At 44.5% G+C, this 25,538-nt stretch overlaps 1 protein-coding gene across 2 annotated transcripts in view; it reads left to right on the forward strand.

The window, feature by feature from the left end:
* Positions 1-25,538, forward strand: part of MARCH10 (membrane-associated ring finger (C3HC4) 10, E3 ubiquitin protein ligase) — a 112,649-nt gene that overhangs the window by 13,095 nt on the left and 74,016 nt on the right. For both annotated transcript variants that reach the window (XM_011966122.1, XM_011966123.1), the window contains one exon: positions 6,438-6,557. In XM_011966122.1, coding sequence (XP_011821512.1) covers positions 6,438-6,557 — 120 coding nt within the window. The remainder of the gene's footprint in view (positions 1-6,437; positions 6,558-25,538) is intronic.

Consider the following 25,538-nt stretch of genomic DNA (forward strand, 5'->3'; position numbering starts at 1 on the left):
GGAAATCCCAGCTTTCACTCCAGGTCCAGTGTGACCAGGGATTCCCCATTTCAGGGCGTACAAATAGTGTAAGACCTAATAACTAGACATGAATCCCAAATCATATGCATATGGCATGTGTGCCTTCCTGTACTCGACTCACCTTTAATGAACTGGCTCCAACTGAAGACTTTAGAAACCTCTTGTGTAAACCATTCCTGCTACAGCCTACAATATGCTAAATGTTGGTGTGCACCAGATTCTCAGTGCCTTTGCAGGTCTCTGTGCTAGCAGCAAGAGATGAGAGCTGAACTCACCCTGAGTTATTTTGATACTACTCCTTTCAGTGGTTGGGTGGGACCCTTTTGAGAAAACAAGAGGAAATAAACATCTATTTGGCGTATTGCATGCTATTTCAGAATCTGGTAACTAGTATATAATTATATGCCATCTCAGAATTTGGCTCTATTGCTTCAAGGATTTTCATGCTGTCTAGCTTTTTTTTTTTTTTTTTTTTTAATCAAATGTGTTTATGTAACTGGAGGCAGAATTTAGCCATTAATGTCCACTGGAAAACTGAAGGCAAAGATTACACTTAGCATTTCAGAATGATTTTTGATAATCTATTAAATATGTTCAAATTGGTTTCATTTCATGTCATTTATTCACCTTGATTCTTTCAAGTACAAATCAAACAACTAAATGTCTCAATATACATGTGTTCAAGGACATGATAGGTGACTTCATAGCAGGTGGCGAGGATTTGGAGTTGTCCACTCAGGGAGCTGGAATAGGGATAAGTCAACTTTTCTTCCCATAGGGTGGAATTCTCCTCCTGGCTCACCTTTGAGGTGTGTGTTGCTTTACTCTTCACAGCCAAAACAGGAAAAAAAAACAAAACAAAAAAAAAACAAAAAAAAACTAGCTGGAGGGGAATACCATCTCAAACTGTTTTTATGCCTTTGATTTCTTGACGTCTTAAAATTAATGAACTTTAATAATGTCACCGAGGACAATTAAAACGCCAGACTCTGGGATATACAAGTCAGATCGCAAGAACAACAACAAAAAGGAACCAACTGAAGGAAGTGGCAGCTCCCACTTCTCAAAGTGCGTCCTGAGACAGAGGAACAGATGCCATTCTGGCCAGAGATGTAAAGTCGGGTCGTGGTTCTGATGGCTTTATACCAGAATTATGAGGCTGGGAAGTGTTCCTGGGGCACATGGCTTCTGAAGTCACATAATGACTAGAGTGATCAGATTGATAATGAAAGAAACAAAAGGAACTTTGAGCACAACTGTGTACTCAGAGAGCTGTAATGCCGAAGAGAAGCAGTTTCATTGTGACCCTGAATGACTGAGAACAGGAGCTGCTCATTTGGCTGGCTGGAGTTTAGGAAACAGATCTCTACTTACAGGGCAGAAAAACAAGGATGAACCTCAGGACTAGACAGAAAGATTCTCTCTTCTTCTGTGCCCAACATCAGAGTCATATACTTTGGCAAAGGCTGACTTTAGAAACAGTAATAGAAGTAAACCAGGAAATGGGATTGAGAACAGCAATTAAAAGGCTGTGGCAGCTGCTGGTGGTGATGGGAGTGGCAGTGGTGGTGGGAGTGATGGGAGTGGCAGTGATAATGGTGGGGAGGTGAGATGGGTGGTGGGGGTTGGGGAGTGATGTGGGGATGTTGGTGGTGGTGATGGTGGTGGTGGTGGTGATGTTTGTGGTGGTGGTGGTGATGTTTGTGGTGGTGGTGGTGATGGAGATGTGATGGAAATAGTAGTGATGTGATGGTGGTGGTGGTGATGGAGGTGGTGGTGGTGGTAGTGATGGAGGTGGTGGTGGTGGTGGCAGTGGTGGTGGTGGTGATGGACGTGGTGGTGGTGGTGGTGATGGTAATGGAGGTGGTGGTGGTGGTGATGGAGGTGGTGGTGGTAATGGAGGTGGTGGTGGTGAGGATGGTGGAGGTGGTGGTGGTCATGGTGTGGTGGTCATGGAGGTGATGGTGGTCGTGGTGGTGGTGGTGGTGATGGTGGTGGTGATGGAGGTGGTTGTGGTGATGGTTGTGGTGGTAGTGATGGAGGTGGTGGTGGTGATAGAGGTGGTGGTGGTGGTGGTGGTGATGGAGATGGTGGTGGTGATAGAGGTGGTGGTGGTGGTGATGGAGGTGGTGGTGGTGATGGAGGTGGTGGTCGTGGTGGTGATGGAGGTGTTGGTGGTGGTGATGGAGGTGTTGGTGGTGGTGATGGAGGTGATGATGGTGATGGTGGTGGTGGTCGTGGTGATGGAGGTGGTGATGGTGATGGAGGTGGAGGTGGTGGTGGTGGTGATGGTTGTGGTGGTCATGGAGGTGATGATGGTTGTGGTGGTGGTGGTGATGGAGGTGGTGGTGGTGGTGATGGTTGTGCTGGTCATGGAGGTGATGGTGGTCGTGGTGGTGGTGGTGATGGAGGTGGTGGTGGTGGTGATGGTTGTGCTGGTCATGGAGGTGATGGTGGTCGTGGTGGTGGTGGTGATGGAGGTGGAGATGGTGATGGTGGTGATGGTTGTGGTGGTCATGGAGGTGATGGTGGTCATGGTGGTGGTGGTGGTGGTGATGGAGGTGATGGAGGAGGTGGTGGTGATGGTGGTGGTGATGGAGGTGGTGGTGGTTGATGGACGTGGTGGTGGTGGGTGGTGATGGTTGTGGTGGTGATGGACGTGGTGGTGGTGGCAGTGATGGAGGTGATGGAGGTGGTGGTGGTGATGGTTGTGGTGGTGGTGATGGGAGGTGGTGGTGGTTGATGGAGGTGGTGGTGGTGGGTGGTGATGGTTGTGGTGGTGATGGATGTGGTGGTGGTGGTGGTGATGGAGATGGTTATGGAAATGGTAGTGGTGGTGGTGGTGGTGGTGGTGGTGGTGATGGTGATGGTGATGGTGGTGGTAGGCACCTTTGATTGAACTGTCCCCAAGGGCCAGCCACTATTAACATATCACCAACTGTATACCTTGTTGATGTTAACTTGTCAACAATCTGCAGCTTCCTCTTACAGATGAGGAAAGCAAGAATCAATGGCATTAGTCAGCTCGCCCAAGGTCACGACGTTAGAAAGTGGCAGAGCTGGGGATTGTCATGTTTACCAGGATTGAGTTACAGTGAGTCACAAAACCCACGTCATCCCCACAGACATTGATGCACATTCCGCATTTTGCCCCCACAGTGGTACCTTCTGCACAGAAGGCAGCCCAACTACGTATGCTGCAGTCAGGGGGACGCACTGGGGGGTGGGGGTCAACACCAATGGAAGAGGGAAGGAAGAGGCCCTGATTCTCCCCAGAAGGAAAAAGTAAAAAGTTACCTGAAGCCTTCAATTTCAAGACTGCCCTCGGCCAGTTTTGCCACATGAGCAGAGACTTATTTATAGCCATCCGAATCCTGACACGTGCAATTGAAAGGGGAGAATGTTTTTAAAGTCCAGGGTAAGGGAAGCCACTGGCGGTTTTGAATTACAAATCCATTCCTCTCCTGACCCATGGATGCTGTCCTCCCCTGCCCAGTCACCTTAGGCTCCCCCAGCCCACTCCACACAAAAACAACATCAACAGCTGACAAAAAATCATGTACAATTACAAATACAAAGAAAAGCAGCCCTGGCAGGGGATAAGGCAAGGTTCTTGCTGCTTCTACAACTGTAAGTCTGGATATTTGCTCTGCCCCGTGTTCCTTCTCAGCAAAGCTATAACTTTGAGAGGATTGATGTTTGATTTACACAGAAAGATTGCTTGGCTCTGTCAAGATAAAAGTTTAAGTACCTGCCTTGCCACTGGTTTGTTCTGCTCCTCTGTAAGAAGAGGAACAAGGAACTAGAGGGAAAAAGTTTTTTTTTCAACTTTGCAAACCAATCTATTCCTCCTTCCCTTTTGGTAAAGAAATATTTAAGTCGTATGCATTCTTGGAGAGAATTTTCAAAAAACACTCAGCCCACAAGAATTCTGTTCATCCCACAAAATCTGCCTTGGTCCTGCGTGCATTTGCTAACACTGCCTCCTCCACTTTCAGCCCATCAGCATTTTCTTCTTTTGCCTTCAATGCCAGTAGGTTAGGACCGCACAGACATCTGCCCCTTTCGGAAACAGCGCTCCACGCCAGTGCTCTTTCCAAACACAGACTCCCATTTGAAGTCCTTGTAAAAGGATTAGAACAAAAAAGGCACGTATTTAACTGAACTTCGTTACGTTCTCCAGCAAATTCCCTTTAGCTTTACCTGGGTTTCTCTATGATTGGCTGTTTTTTGTTTGTTTTGTTTAACTTATTTATTATGGTTACTGTCTAGTGTTCTTTGGTATTTCTTGCTGAAATTATTAAAACAAACAGCATCCAGTGTTTATTATGACGACTTACTATCTATGTGGCATAGTTTTTGAAAATAAGATTAACTGTGGGACAGGATGTTATCCCTTCCCAAGCAAGCTGGAGTGAAACTGCATCTTTCTGCCCAGAATCTAGGATTCCACTTCCTGCAGGTGACCACTTGGCTGCTGTGATGAGCCCGGAGGCTAGGGCGTCACCTGCAATTCAGATGTAAAACTCCGTGTGAATAACTATCCCAATTCGGAGGAGTAAATGTTTTGTTAGTATGGGTTCATTTCTATTCTTAACCTTACAGCATAATGTCAGGCTTACGCATGGCGTGAAATTCTGGTAAGTCCTACTACATCACGGAGGGGGATGCTTTTTCTAACAGAGGGCGTGAAATGTGCTGAAGGAATCTTTCCTTTCTCAATCCAGCCAGGAAGGGCAGTTGTCAGGCCTAGTATAGAAACAATATTTTTGGTCTTTACTTCAAATTTGTTTTCTATGACAGTGGATAATTTGGCCCTGGCATGGCAAAGTTGAATTGGGCTACTGGATTTGCAAATATAGAAACACTCCAAAAAAGTTTTACTGGGCCAGGTGCACTTTGGGAGGCTGAGGCAGGTGGATCACCTGAGGTCAGGAGTTCAAGACCAGCCTGGCCAACATGGCAAAACCCTGTCTCTACTAAAAATACAAAAATTGGCTGGGCATGGTGGCGTGCTCCTGTAGTCCCAGCTACTCAGGAGGCTGAGGCAGGATAATCGCTTGAACCCAGGGGCGGAGGTTGCAGTGAGCCAAGATCGTGCCACTGCACTGCAGCCTGGGTGACAGAGTAAGACTCCATCCTGGGGGGAAAAGAAACCTCTTTTACTATTTTGAGGTATTTAAAATCAGTTGAAATTTCCTTAGTACATAATATCCTTGGGTTTGTTCAGTCCTAGTACTATACGAGAAATATTTTAGTACCAGATTTTACTTTAATTTTGTTAAGAAAAATGGGGAATTATTTTCATTGATAATTTTATTTTTCTTATTTTGCACTTAGGGATTGATATTTTCCTCCAAAGCAAAAATGCAATTCAACTAAAATTATTATTGATTTTTTGAGACAGAATCTTGCTCTGTCACCCAGGCTGGAATGCAGTGGCACTATCTTGGCTCACTGCAACCTCTGCCTCCCAGGTTCAAGCAATTCTCGTGCCTCGGCCTCCTGAGTAGCTGGGATTACAGGCATATGCCACCGCAACTAATTTTTATATTTTTAGTAGAAACGGGGTTTCACCATGTTGGCCAGGCTGGTCTTGAACTCCTGGCCTCAAGTGATCCACCTGCCTCGGCCTCCCAAAGTGCTGGGATTATAGGCATGAGCCACTGGGCACCGGGCCAGCTGCAGTTCAGCTAAAATTAAATGCTGGATGGTGGGGGATTCAAATACAAGAAGTTGTCCTTACTCTCAGGGTTCTCAATGATCAGCAGGAGAAACAGGCTCAAAACCACAAACAAGTACCTACAATAGGAAAAACATATGTATAATTCAAGCTTAAATTAATATACATTGCAACTCTGACAGTTAATTCGGCCTGGAGAAGAGAAGGCAGCGGAAACTAAAGAGAAGCGAGGCCACAGCAGCAGGCTATTAGTACATCAGGCGGTTTTGCCAAGAGAGCTTCTAACGGAGGAGATTCCAAGTGCAGGGAATAGCACATGCTCTGACATTGACAATTCTCATCCCGCAACTAGGGTGTCATCTCCAGGGTCACAGTATAGTGGAGGTAGGAAGAGGGAGGGGCCATGAAGAGAATGAGACCAGAAAGAGAAATTCGCAAGGTGTAACAGGTGCTGCCCTCCTTGAGAAGGCAACAAACAGTTGGGTACATTCTTGACAAAATGCCTCTCAGTATGTTTATCGTTTGAATTTATTAAAGCAATGGCTAATACGTCTGACCTAGCGCTTTAAGCAAAGGGAAGAGTGATACCTGGTCTTTATACTTGGTGAGAGGTATTTGATGAACACCTGGAGATGCATACCATTCATTTCATGCTCCTCACCATTGGAATTAAGCATAAAGTTACCCAAGCTTGCCATGGTCCTAAGACAGACATTTTGTTGTTGTTCTTCAGGCTTGTCTGAGACGACAGGAATATAGAAGAGACCCAAATGAGAAGAAACGTGATCAGCTTTGGGGGCAAGAGACAAGTTTTGAGAGATCCCGGTTTTCTAGCAGGTCATCTTCCAAACAGGTATGAAGAATTCTGAGAGACAGTCTCCTGGGGCTGCTGCTGCTGCTGGTGGTGGTGGGGTGTGTGTGCGCGTGCGCGTGCGTGCGTGTGTGCGCGTGCGCATGCGTGCGTGTGTGCGCGTGCGCGTGCGTGCGTGTGTGCGTGCGTGCATGTGTGTGATTTAGGAAAAAGCCGACTCAAAAAGGAGATGCTGCAGAATCCCAAAGGTCAGGGCAGGGAGAGCCAGGGGCAGGAAGGAGCCCAGGGCTGGGAACTCCCTTCCTTGGGACACCACCCCTGTGGCTCCCAGCTCTGCAGTCTTCACGCCTCACTATGGTTGGGACTCACTCCTCTTTCCTGTAGATAAAGGTCCTGAAACAGATGGTCTATAAGACACCATCCAGATGAGAAGCACCGCAACTCTTTAAGATTTGGAGGCACTGGGCCTTCTGAAGCACAGCGTCATCTCTGTAGCATATGGTCTAACTTGATGCAAGATTGGGCCTAGTTTTTATTTCTGATGAAGGAAGAGAGTAAAATGTGGTAATAACTATATCATGTAATAATTGGAAATTGTTTAAATATTTTTGCCTAGAATGATATAACAATATGATGATAAAATATTTTTGCCTAGAATGATATAACAATATGATGATAATAACAATATGATAATAATATGATTAATAATAGTATCATTGTAATAGTAATTAAGCGGTTACCATTATTTCAGTGCTTGCAACATTCCAGGCACTATGTGAAGCACTTTATACATATTAGCTTATTTAATTCTCATAAATGTATATATCTATCACCTCTCCTTATCAATCTGTCTATCTGTCTGTCTATCCATCCATCTATCCATCTTTGCCCCACTTTACAGATGAGAAAACTGGGCCTTACAGAAATTGTAAAACTTTACCTAAGATTTCACAGCCAGTGTGGTAGAGATTCCATTCTAGGCAGTCTGACCCCAGAGAAGGTGCTCTGATTCGCTAAGCTCTAGGATCATATTTTCATGTTTAAGATCTTATCTAAGAATTTTACTTATCCTATGTAAGAGCGCAATACCACAAGCTGTATTCAACACTGATTGTTAGCATGGTGAATTGATTTAAGATGAGTAATATGCCTTTTATGAATTCCTATTTAATATTTAATGCCTGAAATATACTCTACAGGAGGGACTCCCTCTGTCCTACCAGTGGTGTGGATTCTGAGATAGATCCTGAATACACGATATCAATCAAGTTCTTGTTGAGAATTCTTTTTTAATCTAAGATGTTCACACTGTGGTTATTTAACGTTCAAAGGACACCTTAAAAACATCAGTGATTGATGTTTATAGATGCAGATGTATCCCTGGGAGAGAGATATGCTCTCTATTAAGGAATATAAAATCACACAATAAAATATTTCACCTAGAGTCTGAAGGTGAAACAGACTCTCTCACAATATTGGCAGCACCAAGAACACGTTGCCTGGATCGTTTCCTGTTAGTCAAAGACTAAATATAATGCCTGCTGCTGATTAAACTTATGGAGTGAGATTAATGCAAAAATTAAATCTAGTTTGGCTAGAACAACACATTTTTAGCATTAAGATAAATTCTCACATTTTTACACTCAGAAATAAGATCAAGGATAGATGAGAAAATATAATTTAAGTCAAACAGTAGCACGCAGCAGTCTTCCCAGACTGAAATTGCTAAACAAGTGGGCAGCTGGGTTCCTCTGCAGGGAACTTTCATGCAGAGGCTCATGTGCATAGTCACGGCCATTTTATGTGCAATACTCATGCATTTGGGATATTCAGGATTTGAAATTTTGTGTTCCTTTTCACACTTAAGATTATGGGACAAGCTGGTGTCAGATTCCTATAGTTTTCTTCTTCCTGCTATACAAATTGTGCATTCTTTAAACCATCATTGCAAAACACTCAGACCACTTCTGAAAAAGGCCATGGTCGTATACATAAAAGTAATTCTGTGAAATAGCTTCTATAGTACAGTTTATATGGATCTTATTTCCCAATAATTTTATTATTCACCCCTACCCAATACAACATTTTTTTAAAATTATACTTTAAGTTCTAGGGTACATGTGCACAACGTGCAGGTTTGTTACATAGGTATACATGTGCCGTGTTGGTTTGCTGCACCCATTAACTCGTCGTCTACATTAGGTATTTCTCCTAATGCTATCCCTCCCCCAGCCCCCCACCAAGTGACCTGCCCCGGTGTGTGATGTTCCCCACCCTGTGTCCATGTGTTCTCATTGTTCAATTCCCACCTATGAGTAAGAACATGCAGTGTTTGGTTTTCTGTTCCTGTGTTAGTTTGCTGAGAATGATGGTTTCCATCTTCATCCATGTCCCTGCAAAGGACATGAACTCATCATTTTTTATGGCTGCATGGTATTCCATGGTTTATATGTGCCACATTTTCTTAATTCAGTCTGTCATTGATGGATATTTGGGTTGGTTCCAAGTCTTTGCTATTGTGAATAGTGCCGCAGTAAACATACATGTGCATGTGTCTTTATAGTAGCATGATTTATGATCCTTTGGGTATATACCCAGTAATGGGATTGCTGGGTCAAATATTTCTAGTTCTAGATCCTTGAGGAATCGCCACACTGTCTTCAGTTCAACTATGGTGGAACTAGTTTACACTCCCGCCAACCATGTAAAAGCCTTGCTATTTCTCCACTTCCTCTCTAGCATCTGTTGTTTCCTGACATTTTAATGATCGCCATTCTAACTGGTGTGAGATGGTATCTCATTGTGTTTTTGATTTGCATTTCTCTGATGACCAGTGATGATGAGCATTTTTTCATGTGTCTGTTGGCTGCATAGATGTCTTCTTTTGAAAAGTGTCTGTTCATATCCTTTGCCCCTTTTCGATGGGGTGGTTTCTTTTTTTTCTGGTAGATTTGTTTAAGTTCTTTGTAGATTCTGGATATTAGCCCTTTGTCAGATGGGTAGATCGCAAAAATTTTCTCCCATTCTGTAGGTTGCCTCTTCACTCTGATGGTAGTTTATTTTGCTGTGCAGAAGCTCTTTAGTTTAATTAGATCCCATTTGTCTATTTTGGATTTTGTTGCCACTGCTTTTGGTGTTTTAGTCATGAAGTCCTCGCCCATGCCTATGTCCTGAATGGTATTGCCTAGGTTTTCTTCTAGGATTTTTATGGTTTTAGGTCTAACATTTAAGTCTTTAATCTATCTTGAATTAATTTTTACATAAGGTGTAAGGAAGGGATTTAGTTTCAGCTTTCTACATATGGCTAGCCAGTTTCCCCAGCACCATTTATCAAACAGGGAATCCTTTCCCAATTTCTTGTTTTTGTCAGGTTTGTCGAAGATCAGATGATTGTAGATGTGTGGTGTTATTTCTGAGGCCTCTTTTCTGTTCCATTGGTCTATATATCTGTTCTGGTATCAGTACCATGCTGTTTTGGTTACTGTAGCCTTGTAGTATTGTTTAAAGTCAGGTAGCGTGATGCCTCCAGCTTTGTTCTTTTGGCTTAGGATTGTCTTGGCAATGCGGGCTCTTTTTTGGTTCCGTGTGAACTTTAAAGTAGTTTTTTCCAATTCTGTGAAGAAAATCATTGGTAGCTTGATGGGGATGGCATTGAATCTATAAATTACCTTGGGCAGTATGGCCAATTTTCACGATATTGATTCTTCCTATCCATGAGCATGGAATGTTCTTCCATTTGGTTTTGTCCTCTTTTATTTGGTTTAGCAGTGGTTTATAGTTCTTCTTGAAGAGGTCCTTCACATCCCTTGTAAGTTGGATTCCTAGGTATTTTATTCTCTTTGTAGCAATTGTGAATGGGAGTTCACTCATGATTTGGCTGTGTTTGTCTATTATTGGTGTATAGGAATGCTTGTGATTTTTGCACGTCGATTTTGTATCCTGAGACTTTGCTGAAATTGCTTATCAGCTCGAGGAGATTATGGACTGAGACGATGGGGTTTTCTAAATATACAATCATGTCATCTTCAAACAGGAACAGTTTGACTTCCTCTTTTCCTAAATGAATACCTTTTATTTCTTTCTCTTGCCTGATTGCCCTGGCCAGAACTTCCAACACTATGTCGAATAGGAGTGGTGAGAGAGGGCATCCCTGTCTTGTGCGGGTTTTCAAAGGGAATGCTTCCAGTTTTTGCCCATTCAGTATGATATTGGCTGCGGGTTTGTCATAAATAGCTCTTATAATTTTGAGATATGTTCCATCAATACCTAGTTTATTGAGAGTTTTTAGCATGAAGCGCTGTTGAATTTTGTCAAAGGCCTTTTCTGCATCTATTGAGATAATCATGTGGTTTTTGTCATTGGTTCTGTTTATGTGATGGGTTACGTTTATTGATTTGCATATGTTGAACCAGCCTTGCATCCCAGGGATGAAGCCAACTTGATCGTGTTGGATAAGCTTTTTGATGTGTTGCTGGATTTGGTTTGCTAGTATTTTATTGAGGGTTTTCGCATCGATGTTCATCAGGGATATTGGTCTAAAATTCTCTTTTTTTGTTGTGTCTCTACCAGGCTTTGGTATCAGGATGATGTTGGCCTCATAAAATGAGTTAGGGAAGATTCCCTCTTTTTCTATTGATTGGAATAGTTTCAGAAGGAATGGTACCAGCTCCTCTTTGTACCTCTGCTAGAATTCGGCTGTGAATCTGTCTGGTCCTGGACTTTTTTTGGTTGGTAGCCTATTAATGATTGCCTCAGTTTCAGAACCTGTTATTGGTCTATTCAGGGATTCGACTTCTTCCTGGTTTAGCCTTGGAAGGGTATATGTGTCCAGGAATTTATCCATTTATCCATTCTTCTAGGTTTTCTAGTTTATTTGTGTAGAGGTGTTTATAGTATTCTCTGATAGTAGTTTGTATTTCTGTGGGATCGGTGGTGATATCCCCTTTATCATTTTTTGTTGTGTCTATTTGATTCTTCTCTCTTTTCCTCTTTATTAGTCTTGGCAGCAGTCTACCAATTTTGTTGATCTTTTCGAAAAACCAACTCCTGGATTCATTGATTTTTTGAAGGGTTTTTTGTGTCTCTATCTCCTTCAGTTCTGCTCTGATCTTAGTTATTTCTTGCCTTCTGCTAGCTTTTGAATGTGTTTGCTCTTGCTTCTCTAGTTCTTTTAATTGTGATGGTAGGATGTCGATTTTAGATCTTTCCTGATTTCTCTTGTAGGCATTTAGTGCTATAAATTTCCCTCTACACACTGCTTTAAATGTGTCCCAGAGATTCTGGTACGTTGTGTCTTTGTTCTCATTGGTTTCAAAGAGCATCTTTATTTCTGCCTTCATTTCGTTATTTACCCAGTAGTCATTCAGGAGCAGCCAATACAACATTAAAAAAAAAAAAAAAAAGTAGTAAAATGCAAAAAAAACAAAAACAAAAACAAAAACAAAAAAACTGACAATTTTTCCTTTAAAAGATGAGGACAGGATATTTTATGTTTGCATTATGACACTGTCCCTCAGTGTGTCAGAGAACAAGAAACATTGCTTACATAATCTCAGTTTTCTCCAGAGAATGATATCCCAAGGGTTTGAGCCCTGATTGTACAAATGTCATCAAGGCCCCATCTTCTCTACTGAGAAAAGTGACACAATCAAAATTTTCCACAGTGAAACTCACCTCTGCTTTGCTGTCCGCATTGCAGATATTCTTTGGGGGATACTGGAGGATTTGCCTCTGGCCACAAAAGCAGAGGAAGGGCAGGGTGAGAGGAAGTGTCACTGAATGCATCATTCTTAACAGCCATTCAACTTGTGCTGTCATAACGTCCATCCTGTCTGGCTCAATCCTTTGGGTTTTGCTTGTTATGAATGAAGCCAGAGATCTTTTATGAGACTCAAACCAGATCCAGGAAATCTTCAACCTCCAAAATCATGGGTTGGTTTGGAGATTCCGCTCCCAGGTTTGAACCCTTACCCCAGTTTTTATTAAAATACAGTTGTTTGGCTGGGCACGGTGGCTCTCGCCTGTAATCCCAGCACTTCGATAGGTCAAGGCCAGCGATCACAAGGTCAGGAGTTCAAGACCAACCTGGCCAATATGGTGAAACCCCGTCTCTACTAAAAATACAAAAATTAACTGGGCGTGGTGGCATGCGCCTGTAGTCCCAGCTACTTGGGAGGCTAAGGCAGAAGAATTGTTTGAAACCGGGAGGCGAAGGTTGCAGTGAGCTGAGATGGCACCACTGTACTCCAGCCTGGGCAACAGAGCGAGACTCCATCTCAAAAAAAAAAAAAGTGGTTGTTTGCAAACCTTCAGAGTATAGTCTGCCCATCCTGAGGGGATGCAGAACTTATTCAACCTCTTCCCACAGGGTCCACAACTCCAGGGAGGTCCCAGAGCTAGTCTCTCAGGAGAAGCTGGGAATAAGAAGGCTGGCGTGTCTCAAAAGAGAACCAAGGCCAGACAGATCGAATATCCAGAGCTCAGTGGATTGAATGTTGCATCAGGCACTAGAGTTGCAAAAGATCCTCGGTCAATCAGAAAGGAGCAGGAGAATGATACAGCTCAGTGAGATGGTGTAAACCCAAACAAAGCCTTCCTCCCTAGGTGGAAATATCCCAAGTCATTTCCTCCTAGAGACTGCAGCACCTGAAAACTCGAAATAGCGTTTGCCCCTGATTTGTAAAGTCAGGTTCCGTCTGTGATTGAGTGGCTATTATGAAAGTGAATTGCTTAATGCATGGAAATTTTTCCACTGTTCAGTCACTATGTGCATCTTACCACTACCAAATTTTGACACTTGTATTGCAATTTTCATCACTTGTTCATTCCTCAACCCAGACTCCAATTGTCAGAATTCTGATGAGCCTGGAACAAACAAGGCATTTACCATCAAATAATGGCTTCAGTGTCAAGGTATCCTTCCAGACAACTGCCTTGAGGTGGGCAGATCTCCAAACACACAGTTAACCTGGTGGCTGCTTCATCCTGGCATAACCTCCTCACCACAATCAGTGGCTCTAACCACTGGTTATGCAGCAGTTGGATTTTATCTAAGTCCAAGGTGAAGCAATACCTATCAAACCTGGGCTGAGAAGTTCTTTAGAGTGGTACTTCCTAAATACATTTATGTTCGTGGCTTGGCATAGTAGAAAGCATTTATGAAGGGCCAGCTCTGCCTCTTGTTATAGTGTGAATTCAGGCAAACCACTTGCAAGCACTTCAGTTTCCCATCAAGGAGATTCTTATTATTCATATCTCGTGGGATCATTGTGAAAACGAGGGAGACTCCTGAGTGACACACTGACATTACAGTACATTATAAACTGTCTTGATGTCCAAATATACCTGCAAGTGATGCTCCAACAGGTATTGGTGGAAGAGAAGGTTCTGAGGCTCCTAGGATTCCTCAGCCCAGTCCCAGGCCATATTTTTAAAAGCCAACCTAATACAGCAACTTAATTTTAGACCCTTTACAGTTACATACAACCCTGTGAACTGTTTAATCAGATTGGAATTTAACAGGGAAATAAATAGTGGCTCTGCATAACCCACTAGAAAGTGGGTAATTTAGTGGACTAAAAAGCAAAGAGGCTTCTGGATATGAGGAGAAAGCAGTGCCCCTCCTTCCTGGGCACCCACGAGACAGCTGCTGGCCCAGAGGAGCTTGCTGTGATTGACAGAGGCACGGAAGGAATTTTGTCCCCACGAACCTTCACAGAGAGAGGACAGGAGCCCCAATTTCCCCATAGAAGATGATGAAAATGATTATTTGGCCCAGGACGTCGTGAGCCACAAGCTTCTAGAAAGCAACACATCACGGGCCCATCTTATCTTTCCAAGATCCTGTATCCTTGCTGGAAAGGACGTCATTCCAAATGCACAAGCCTCAAGGACTGAGGACACGTTCTCACTGCATTTACTTCATTGGGAAGGAAGGTAGAGATCGCTGTCAGTTTTTTAAGTGCACCATTTGCTCTACTAATAAAAATAAGATTCTAGTCCTTTCACTGTTGGCAACCGAGCAGCTAAATATTTAGATTCCAGGTCACCAGGACTCAAGGTTACATCGGAAGGAGGTGTAGGCAGTGAACCTGATACCGAGAAGCAGCTGGCGGTGCCCCAGGCCTGGCCCAGTGTGCTCTTCACATCAATGAAGTCACTTGACTCTACCAGCAAGCAAGGTGCACCTCTAGAGGAAGGCTGTTACCCAACATAAACACTGTAATTGTTTTGTTCATGAGAATCCACACGAGTTTTGGAGATTAACATAAAAAATAAAGTCTTTTCAAGTAGTCTGCAGTGGCTTAAAAAGCTAGAATGTCCAGCCGTGCATGAGAGCAGCAAAGGTCTAAAACTGTGCCTTTCAATACAGTGGCCACTAGGCACATGTGGCAATTAAACTTTAAGTTTAAATTAATTAAAATTAAATGAACCATGTAGATCCCTAGTGGCACTAGCCACATGTTACACACACAAGAGCCATGTGTGGTCAGTGGCTGCCATATTATTTTTTGTTTTTTGGTTTTTTTTTTTAGACCGAGTCTCGCTCTGTCTCCCAGGCTGGAGTGCAATGGTGAGATCTTGGCTCACTGCCACCTGCACCTCCCAGGTTCAAGCAATTCTCCTGCCTCAGCCTCCCGCATAGCTGGGATTACAGGTGCCTGCCACCACGCCCGGCTAGTTTTTGTATTTTTAGTAGAGACGGGGTCTCGCCATGTTGGCCAGGCTGGTTTTGAACTACTGGCCTCAGGTGATCTGCCTGCCTTGGCCTCCCAAAGTGCTGGGATTACAGGTGTGAGCCACCACACTCAGCTACCTGGCTGCCATATTGGACCATGCAGATATAGGACACTTCCGTCACTGTAGAAAGTTCCATGGCACAGCACAACTCCAGATTATGGTCAAGCTCAAAAACAAAACAGGACCCCATGAGCCAGGAAGGGGTTTTGTTTCCCAGAAACCAGCCCTGCATAATCCATAGCACAATGCTTTGCATACTGCAGCTCCTAGCAAATATTAGCTCTCTGGTGACTCAGCTGTCCGTGGAGGCTGGCTCGATTTGCATTTTGTGTTTTTCTGTGACCTGGGTATATCTGCATGACTCCTTTCGTTCCCTATTTATTCATCCTATCCTGTCCGTGAAACCTTCAGCTTCTCCTCTTTCAAACGGCTCTTGGGGAGACGTCCTTCCATTAATCTGTCAATGTCAACCCACTGACACCCTTAACAGTGTCATGAAAGCAGGCACGGCTTAGGATGTGGCATATGTGTTCCATGAGTCATGCTTTTAATTTTCTCTAACTTCTGCTTGTCCATTGTCAGATTCCTGGTGGGTTGGGCCTCTCTTCTTTCTGGCCCCAGGCCTGTGTGCTGATGAGGCAGGTCACGCATGCACACGCTGGTTCTAGCTGCCAAGGGGCCCCACCCTGGGAGGCTGTGAGTCACCCTTAACACCTGGCGTGGTGTTCTTCACAGCCGCCCTCTTGACTCTAGCTCAGATTCTGCGCCCTCGAGGTGCACTGGGTAAGAACGCAGCTCTGCACGCAGCCTCTGGAGCCTGAAATGCACGTCATGGGGAGAGAATGTGCAGCCCACGGTTTGACAAGTGCGGATCTGTGGGAATTTTCCTTTGAGCTTGTTTTTCATTTTAGCTGTTGCTCTGTTCACTGTGGCAGGTCCCACAAGCCCCTGAGGCTCAAGGTGCTGAATACATCATCATCTCCCCTCAAATTGTTTCCTCTTCCTGAAGTTCTTATTTCTGCCCAAGCCAGAATCCTGGAAATTATCTTAGACTCCGCCTCCTCTTCCTTCTGCTGCTCCTCCTACTTCCAGCAATCAAACACTGAAGCCTGACTGTCTCCTCTCCTCTCCCTCAAATCTGTCCACTTTTACCTGCCTTTGTAGGGCCCTCTCTTTTCTTGTCTGGAATTTTTTTTTTTTTTTTTTTTTGAAACAGAGTCCTGTTCTCTCACCCAGGCTGGAGTGCAGTGGCATGATCCTGGGTTCAAGCGATTTGCGTGCCTCACCCTCCCGAGTAGCTGGGACTACAGGCGTGTGCCATGATGCCCGGCTAATTTTGTATTTTTAGTAAAGACAGGGTTTCACCATATTAGCCAGGCTGGTCTTGAACTCCTGACCTCCAGTGATCCACCCATCTCATCCTCCCAAAGTGCTGGGATTTATTTGTCTGGATTATTGTCATTTCCCTAATGATTTTGTCTTTACCTTTCCCCTTACAGGCAGTCTTCCCGGCTGCTGGAAGAGAGAGAGATAGATCCCTCTAGGATCAAATTGGATCATAACACACCTTTATTAAACATTCTTCAGTGGTTTCCCATTGTCTTTGGGATCAAATTCAAACACCTTTGCAAGGTACCCAAGGCCCTCGTATGCCTGACCCCTGCATACCTCCTGAGCTCATCTGACCAGCCTCTTTGCACCCTCAACTCTGAGGACACCTCCTCTGAGAAAAGTTTCTGGAGCTTCTCCTGGGGGTCGAGTGGTTTTGCTCATCCTTTCTTTGTATTCTTAGAACATCCTCTGGGCTCATGCCCACCATGGGGTACATCTTCCTGTCTGCCTCCTCCCTTAGGCTGGGAGCTAGTCAAAAGAGGAGGCTCTGTTTGTGGTTATATTTCCAATGCCTAGCACATAGTAGGAGCCCAGTGCATGTTTGGTAACAAACAGTTGTGACACAGGGCTGGTGAGCCCCAGCCTTCAGACTTAGCCCGGGAGGGTTGTTGGCTTTGCCCAGGAAAGTGTTCGAGGGTGAGCCGGTGGTGGTAGACAGCAATTTTGATTGAAGTAGCGGTGCACAGCAGCGGCAGAGGGGCTGCTCCGTGCGGAGCAGGACTGCCCCATCAGCAGTGTGCCCAGAGTGGCAGCTTAGGGCTGATCTGAAGTCATATTTATACCTACTTTTTTTTTTTTTTTTTTTTTGGAGGTGGAGTCTGACTTTGTCGCTCGGCTGGAGTGCAGTGGCAGGATCTCGGCTCACTGCAAGCGATTCAGGTTCAAGTGATTCTTGTGCCTCAGCTTCCCAAATATCTGGGATTACAGGCACCCACCACCACGCCTGGCTAATTTTTTGTATTTTTAGTAGAGATGGGGTTTCACCATGTTGCCCAGGCTGGTCTCAAACTCCTGAACTCAGGTGATCCGCCCACCTCAGCCTCCCAAAGTGCTGGGATTACAGGCATGAGCCGCCTTGCTCAGGCTATACCTACTTTTAATAGCATGCAGATTAAGGAACCGATTGTGCAGAAATTTCTAGGAAAAGGGTACTAACTTCTGGGTCATTAGGTCATTGCCATGGAAAGGCATGGTAACGCCCAGGTGTTGCCATGGCAATGGTAAACTGACATGGCACATTGGTGGCCTTGTCTTATGGAAAGCTGCTTCCGGCCCGTCCCCGTTCTAACTAGTCCTCAATTTGGTCCAGTGTCTGAGCCCCACCTCTCACCTTGGTTGCAAGAATGTTTTAGGAATGTGCACCTATCAAAAGTCATAACCATATCACCGTAACCGCCAGAATAGGGATCCTTACCCTGGGCAAGAGAAGAAAGGGGATAATATGACTTGGAGTGGAGAATGCTTCCTGACCTGGTTTGAAGTGATTGACGGGAGAATGGTTTGGTAAGGCTGCCAATCTGCAGTGGCCATTTGGGCTAGAAGATTAGTCAGTTAGATCAGACCCTTTTGAAACCGTGGAACAAGTGGTGACCAAAGTAGCCAGCTAAACAGAACATTCTTTTCCTGGCATACCACTCTACAGAGGGACAGATGGCTTCTTTAAAACGCCAAGTTCCTTTGGTCACAGGTAGGCAAGGATGCAAAGGCATAAGAATGGCAGGGTTGCAGCTCTGAGTAAACCGAGGAAACTCAGAACGGCCCGACGTTGACCCAGGACTCACTTGTACATTATAAGGGAGGTCATCTTGTTGTGGATGAAGATTCTGGCAGATAACTCACCAGACTGAACTGGCTATTTCTTTTAAGATTAGGTTATAGAGTAATTGGAATACTGGTGTGCAAACCCCTCTGTAGGCAGACCAGGGTGCTGGAGATCTTCAGCATTAATGGAGCAAGCAAGTACTAACTATCTTGGGCAAAGCCAGCAGCGCTTCATTTCTCCTTTATTTCTGTGCTTTGTCTGAGTTCCTCTAGGTAATTTTAAAATAGGGCACGACATTAAAATGGGAGAACTGTCCGTTTGAATTGCGAATGCTTCCAGAAAGTTGTCCTGCCTTTTTCGACAGATAAGCACGACAGCCTCATCCTTGCACCAGAGTGATCCTGCCATGTGGCCGGGTTGACACAAGCACCAAATGTTATCCCAGCTCTGTGAATTGTTGGTGCGGAGAATTGGTGACCTCTGACCCAAAGGGTTCCCTGTGTTGATTGATCTTAGCAGCTCAGACATTGTGTGAGAGGAGATTATAGTAAAATGTCTTTTTTTCCTTTGTAAGTAGCGCTATGTGTTTGTTTACTACATTTTCTTTAAATTCTCTATTTTGAAAAATGTTTCCAGTTTTTAAAACCAAAGTACTTATTAAAAATCATTTAAGGGCCAGCGCAGTGACTCATGCCTGTAATCCCAGCACTTCGGGAGGCTAAGTTGGGAGGATCACTTGAGCCCAGGAGTTCAAGACCAGCCTGGGCAACATAGCAAGATCTCATATATACAGAAAATTTAAAAATTAGCCTGTAATTCCAGGTACTTGGAAGGTTGAGGTGGGAGTTCAAGGCTGCAGTGAGCTTTGATCACACCATTGCACTTCAGCTTGGGAGACACAATGAGATCCTGTCTCTAAATAAATAAATAAACTAAAGTCACTTGTGTACAAGACACCGTGTTGGGTACCATGGGGATGGTAATGAGCAAGCCACGCCCCCTCCCTCAGGTGGCTGACAGTGTTGGTAAACTAAGGCATTATACACATGTCTGTAGTTCAGAACAGTGCCTGCTGAGCATAATAAAAAGGCTATAGGGACCGGGCTCATGCCTGTAATCCCAGCACTTTGGGAGGCCCAGGTGGGCTGATCATCTGAGGTGAGGAGTTCAAGATCAGCGTGGGCAACGTGGTGAAACCCCATCTCTACTAAAAATACAAAAATAAGCTGGGTGTGGTGGCAGGTGCCTGTAATCCCAGCTACTCGGGAGGCTGAAGCAGGAGAATCACCTGAACGCAAGAGGCAGAGGTTGCAGTGAGCAGAGATTGCACCATTGCACTCTCACCTGGGCTAAAGAGCAAGCCTTCATCTCAAAAAAAAAACAAAACAAAACAAAAAACAAAAGGCCAGGGGGACACCTGGGAAAGCTCCATAGAGGGTGCAGTTTTTGTTTGTTTGTTTGTTTGTTTTAGAGATGGAGTTCTGCTCTGTTGCCCAGGCTAGAGTACCGTGGTGTGATCTCAGCTCACTGCAACCTCCACCTCCCAGGTTCAAGTGATTTTCTTGCCTCAGGCTCCCCAGTAGCTGGGATTACAGGCACATGCTACCACGCCCGGCTAATTTTTGTATTTTTAGTAGAGACAGGATTTCACCATCTTGGCCAGGCTGGTCTCAAACTCCTGACCTCGTGATCCACCCACCTCGGCCTTCCAAAGTGCTGGGATTACAGGTGTAAGCCACTGCGTCTGACCTTTGAGGATGCAGATTTTTAACCTGGATCTGAAGTCACGGACAAGATTTGGGAATCTGGGGGTGGGGCTGGGAGCTGTGTTAGGGAGGACGTTACAGGAGGAAGGAAGACCCTGAGTCACGGAGGGGCAGCAGGTCTGGGAAGTGGTGAGCAGTGCAGCCTCCCTGCAGCACAGGAAATGTACCTCAGACCCCTTCTCAGAGCTCCCTCCCTCCCTGCCACAGTGAAGCTGGCTTTTCCCTGAGGCTGTCCTACTCACAGTGCTGCTCCAGACCACTGCCCACCAGGCTCCGCTGGAAACACCGTCCACTGAGGCTTGTGCTGTCTCATTCTACTGTCCTCTCCCCCTCGTCATTCCTGCCGCTGTTAGTCCCCTGGAAGTGCAGACATTGGCAGACAGTTCAGTCTCTGTCCCCACCACATCTCCTGATCTTCCGCCACAATCCTTGACTCCAGCATCCTCCAGGCTAAACCAGGCACATCCTGGCATCTCAGATCCCGAGTTCCTCAAGTTTCTCCTCCATCCCACTCTGCCACCCCCATCCCCAATAGCACATCCCAGGCGGCATCATCACCCAAAAGAATTTCATCTCCAAAATCGCTGGATCATCACAGGTCTCCAGACCTTCCGGCTCTGCTGTTTAACCATTTCCACAGTGACAGTTCCTTGACCTCTGGGGAACCTCTAGCCCATAGATCCCTCTTTCTTTGCCCTGTGATTGTCCCCTCCGCACTGACGTGTCCTGCCTACACAGCCTAGGTCCTGTGCTTGACCCTCTTAATAATTCTCTTGTCCTTTTGTCTTCTTTTACACCTGTCTGGTGAAATCCCACCCATCCATCGTCTCCTGCCTCACATCCAAGCCACCGGCCACTGCTGCAGAAAAGTCACTCAACTTTCAAAAATGGTGCCGCTGAAAGGCCACAGCCTCTGGAATTCCTCAGTGCTGCCCCGCTTCTCTGGTCAACGCTGTCTTCCTCCTCAAACCGTCTTCCTTCTCCCTAATCTTCACGCCCTCCTCTCTTCCACCTCACGCCATAGTGTCCCTCAGCTGGAAACTTCCTCAGCTTACTGTTACTCCAGCCCCTGTCTCCCACCATCACCGCCCTCTCCACCTGTGCCTGGGATCCCGCACCTTGCCTTGCACGTGAGCCTGGGGCTCATCCCTTTCCCACCTGGATCCCCTGCTCTGTGCCAGAGCCTTCCCATCCGCATTTAATCATGATCTGAGATCTCTCGGCAAAAAAAGAGAACAGAACAGCCCTTCCTTATCCCACATTCCCCTCCACTTATTTCTTCCCCTTCACAGCCAAAGTTCTCGAAAGAATTATTTACACTGACTGACTCCATTTCCCCACCTCCTACTCACTCCTCAGCCCACTCCAATCTGGCTTCCATGCTCATCATTCCACAGAAATGGCTCTTCAGCAAATGACTTCCCCGTCTCTGCACGCAGCGGGTCTCTTTCTGTCCTCACTGTGCTTGACCTCATGTGCATTCGCTTGGCCACCGGCCCCTCCTGGACGTTCTGAGTTTCTGCAAAGCCGCCTGCTCCTTCTGGTTTCCCCTTGTCTCCAGGGGCGGTTTCTCATTCTCCACTTCTCATCCTCCACTTCTCATCCTCCTCCACCCAGGCTCTGAACCCTGGGATTCCTCGAGGATGGGCTCTCTTCTCATCTCTTCTTTGGTGTTTTATCCCATTTTTGTGCTGCGAACCTCTTTGGCTGCATGGTAAACTCCCTAGATCCCCTTCTCAGAATAATATTTTCAAAAACATAAAATGAGATACACGAGCTTTCAAAGGAACCCACTTTTATTGAAATAGTCATCAAAATATTTTTAGAAAGTTGTGATTCAGTAATATACATGCTTCTTTATTAGCACATTAAATGACAAGCGATGGGCATAAAGGGTATTTTGAGACATCTGCAACAAATTTAATGAGATGTGAAAATATCTGTGATTTCTAATGGTGACAAAAATCACAGGTCCTGCTAATCCTGCTGTGGCTTGTTGCCTGCATTCATAGATGAAAAATATGCTTAAATTTCATTAGAGGTTAGAGAAAATAAAGATGTAATTTTTTTCCCATGCAAGTGAATGCCCTGCCCCCAAGAAACTCTCCTTCTTGAACATTTTAGCAGCCAAAGTCAAGATGTCAACTGCCAATGACTCCCAGGCCTACATTTCCCACCCAAACTTCACTTTGATCCCCAAATCAGAATATCCAACTGTTTACTCACTCCCTCCCTCAGGCATTTCAAAAGACACCTCAAGCCCAACAGGCCCATGCTAGAGGTCCCAGTGTGGCCCTTCCTGCTTCCTTTTGTGCATTGTAATTAGTCCATTTTCACATTGTTGATAAAGACATACCCAAGATTGGGTAATGTATAAAGAAAAAGAGGTTTAATGGACTCACAGTTCCACATGGTTGGGGAGGCCTCACAATCATGGAGGAAGGCGAAAGGCACTTCTTACATGGCAACAGACAAAGAACTTGTGCAGGGAAACTCCCCTTTATAAAACCATCAGATCTCATGAGACTTATTCACTATCACAAGAACAACACAGGAAAGATCCACCCCCATGATTCAAGTGCCTGCCACCGGGTCCCTCCCATGACACATGGGAATTGTGGGAGCTACAATGCAAGATGAGATTTGGGTGGGGACACAGCCGAACCACATTATGCATCAGAATTGGACATTTTCTCTCCATCTCCTCCTGGACTGAATTCATCACCAAGTCCTTTCCATTTTACTTCCTCAATACCTTTGAATCCATCTGTATCATCTTCTCTGCCACCATCTTGTTGAGTTACTGCAGTGGCCTCCTAACCAGTCTTCACACTCACACTCCTGCCCCCAGATCCCATTTTCTATAACACAGGTGGAGAGAGATTGGCAAGCAGGCTGGGGATGGTGGCTTGCGCCTGTAATCCCAGCACTTTGGGAGGCCGAGGCTGGCAGATCACTTGAGTTCAGGAGTTTAAGACCAGCCTGGCCAACATAGCAAAACCCCATCTCTACTAAAAATACAGAAATTAGCTGGGCATGGTGGCGTGAGCCTGTAATCCCATCTACTCAGGAGGCTGAGGCATGAAAATTGCTGGAACCCTGGAGGCAGAGGTTGCAGTGAGCTGAGATCGTGCCACTGCACTCCAGCCTGGAAAAAAAAAAACAAAAAAAAAACACAAATAGAGAGATATTGACAAGTAGAGCTCAGTCCACTTTATTTGCCCGCTTAAAAACCCCTCCATGCCATTCTGTGGCTTTTAGCTTAAGGATGTAACCAACGAGGCCCTGCAAGATCTAGCTGTCCTTCCAGCTCTGCATTTCACCCCCACTGGCTTTGTGTCCTCTGAAGTGCCTGACCAACTCCTGATAGAGCACCTTTGCACATGCTCTTCCCTCCCCTTGCAGCACTCACCCCCTCTCGCCATGCCTCAGATTGCAGCTGAGGTCACTTCCACAGGGAGGTTTCTCTCACCTCACTAGTTACACCCCTCAACTAGATTAGGGCACCTCCATCCCCCATTCCATGTTCTTATGGGTGTTCATATTTCCTTTAAAAAAAAAATCTGTGACTCTAGTAATTTTACATTTATTTAATAATTATTTGATTACATGATCTACAGCCACACCTAGACTGTAAGAGCTATAAGGGCAAGAGCTTTGTTTTACTCATCATTCCCTCATCCCCAGTGTATGGTTACACTGCCTTTTCCGTGGAGGTATATGCTCGTCCTAAAACATCAAAGATAAGGCAAGACAAGATGTATCTTTCCAAATCTGTCTTACATTGACCTTTCTTGTTTTGATTATTGATTTCTCATTGTTACTAGATGATATCATAAAGGAAGCAATGTTTAACTAGTGAAATAAATGTGTATTATGAACCATACAAGAGAAAGCTAGTGGCCAGGCATGGTGGTTCATGCCTGTAATCCCAGCACTTTGGGAGGCTAAGGTGAAAGGATGACTTGAACTCAGGAGTTTGAGACCAGCCTGGCCAACACGGAGAAACTCCATCTCTTACTAAAAATACGAAAATTATCTGGGTGTGGTGGCAGGCACCTGTAGTCCCACCTACTCAAGAGGGTGAGATAGGATTGCTTGAGTCCAGGAGGTTGAGGCCGCAGTGAGAGCTGCACTCCAGCTTGGGCAACAGAGTGAGACCCTGCCTTAAAAAAAAAAAAAAAAAAAAAAGCTGGCAGTGTTCCCATAAAGTGCCTAGTTCATCTCATAGCCCTGTAATATCTATATATCAATGTATCTATATTTCTGCTCCATTTTCCCCCACCATTTTACTATGAAAACTTGCATACATACAGAAAAGTTGGAAGAATTATACAGTGACTATCCATATACCTACCAGCCAGTTTCCACAAGTGTTGACATTTTGCTCTATTTGCGTTATTACATCCTATCCATTGATCCATCATGTGTTTTGGTGCATTTCAGAGTAGTTTGTAGACATCAGTGCTCTGCATCCCTAAATACTTGGGCATGTACATCAGTAACTAGAGTTGACTATTTGTTTATGGCTTTTGTGTTTCTGATTGTTCATTTTGTCTTTCCAGTTTTTGCTTTAGAGATAAAAATTACTTGCAGTGAATTGTACAAATTTTAAACTATTTGATCTAAACTATTTGATGAGTTTAGACAAATGCATATATCTGTGTAACCCAAACCCCCATCAAGTTCTCTTTGAAGTTTCCTCAAGCCCCTTCCTAGTCAATTCCTGCACCTGTCCCTCTCACAGGTATCCACTTCTCTGAAAGTTTTCACCCTGGATTAGGTCTGCCTTTCCTTATTCCAGTTTTAACTGTTTTCTCTGAGTTCAACTAAGTTATCTCAGACCATTTTTAGAAATAGGTAGAAAACACACTTTAAATAAATGCAATATATAAGCATGTATAATAGTTACATTTAAATTACATACAAGTTATACATTAATTACAATCTTCTTGCAAAATGATAGACTTTAAAACATATATAATAGTTGGAAAAGTTATATGGAAACTGACATTCTCGTATACATCTGGAAACAAATTGGTACAGTATTTCTGGAGGACAATTTAGGAACAAAAAAATTAAATCTTTATGATGCTTTTAATCTAATAATGTAAATCCCCACTTTCAGGAACCTAAAGAAATAATCAAAGATATGCATAAACATACAGGAATATTCCCCATAGCACTATTTATTATAGCAAAAAGTTGGAATCATCCAACATGACCAACCAAAAAAAGATGGTCTCTATACAATGAAGAATAAATTCTGAAGACAAAGAGAACTTCAAAGAAATAATAAACTTTATTTAGCAGGTTTATTCTTAGAGTAATATTTGTATGATAATTCTGAAATTATTTCATGTT

This window comes from Mandrillus leucophaeus, unplaced genomic scaffold (assembly GCF_000951045.1).
Source record: "Mandrillus leucophaeus isolate KB7577 unplaced genomic scaffold, Mleu.le_1.0 Scaffold747, whole genome shotgun sequence".
NCBI classification, from domain to species: Eukaryota; Metazoa; Chordata; class Mammalia; order Primates; family Cercopithecidae; genus Mandrillus; species Mandrillus leucophaeus.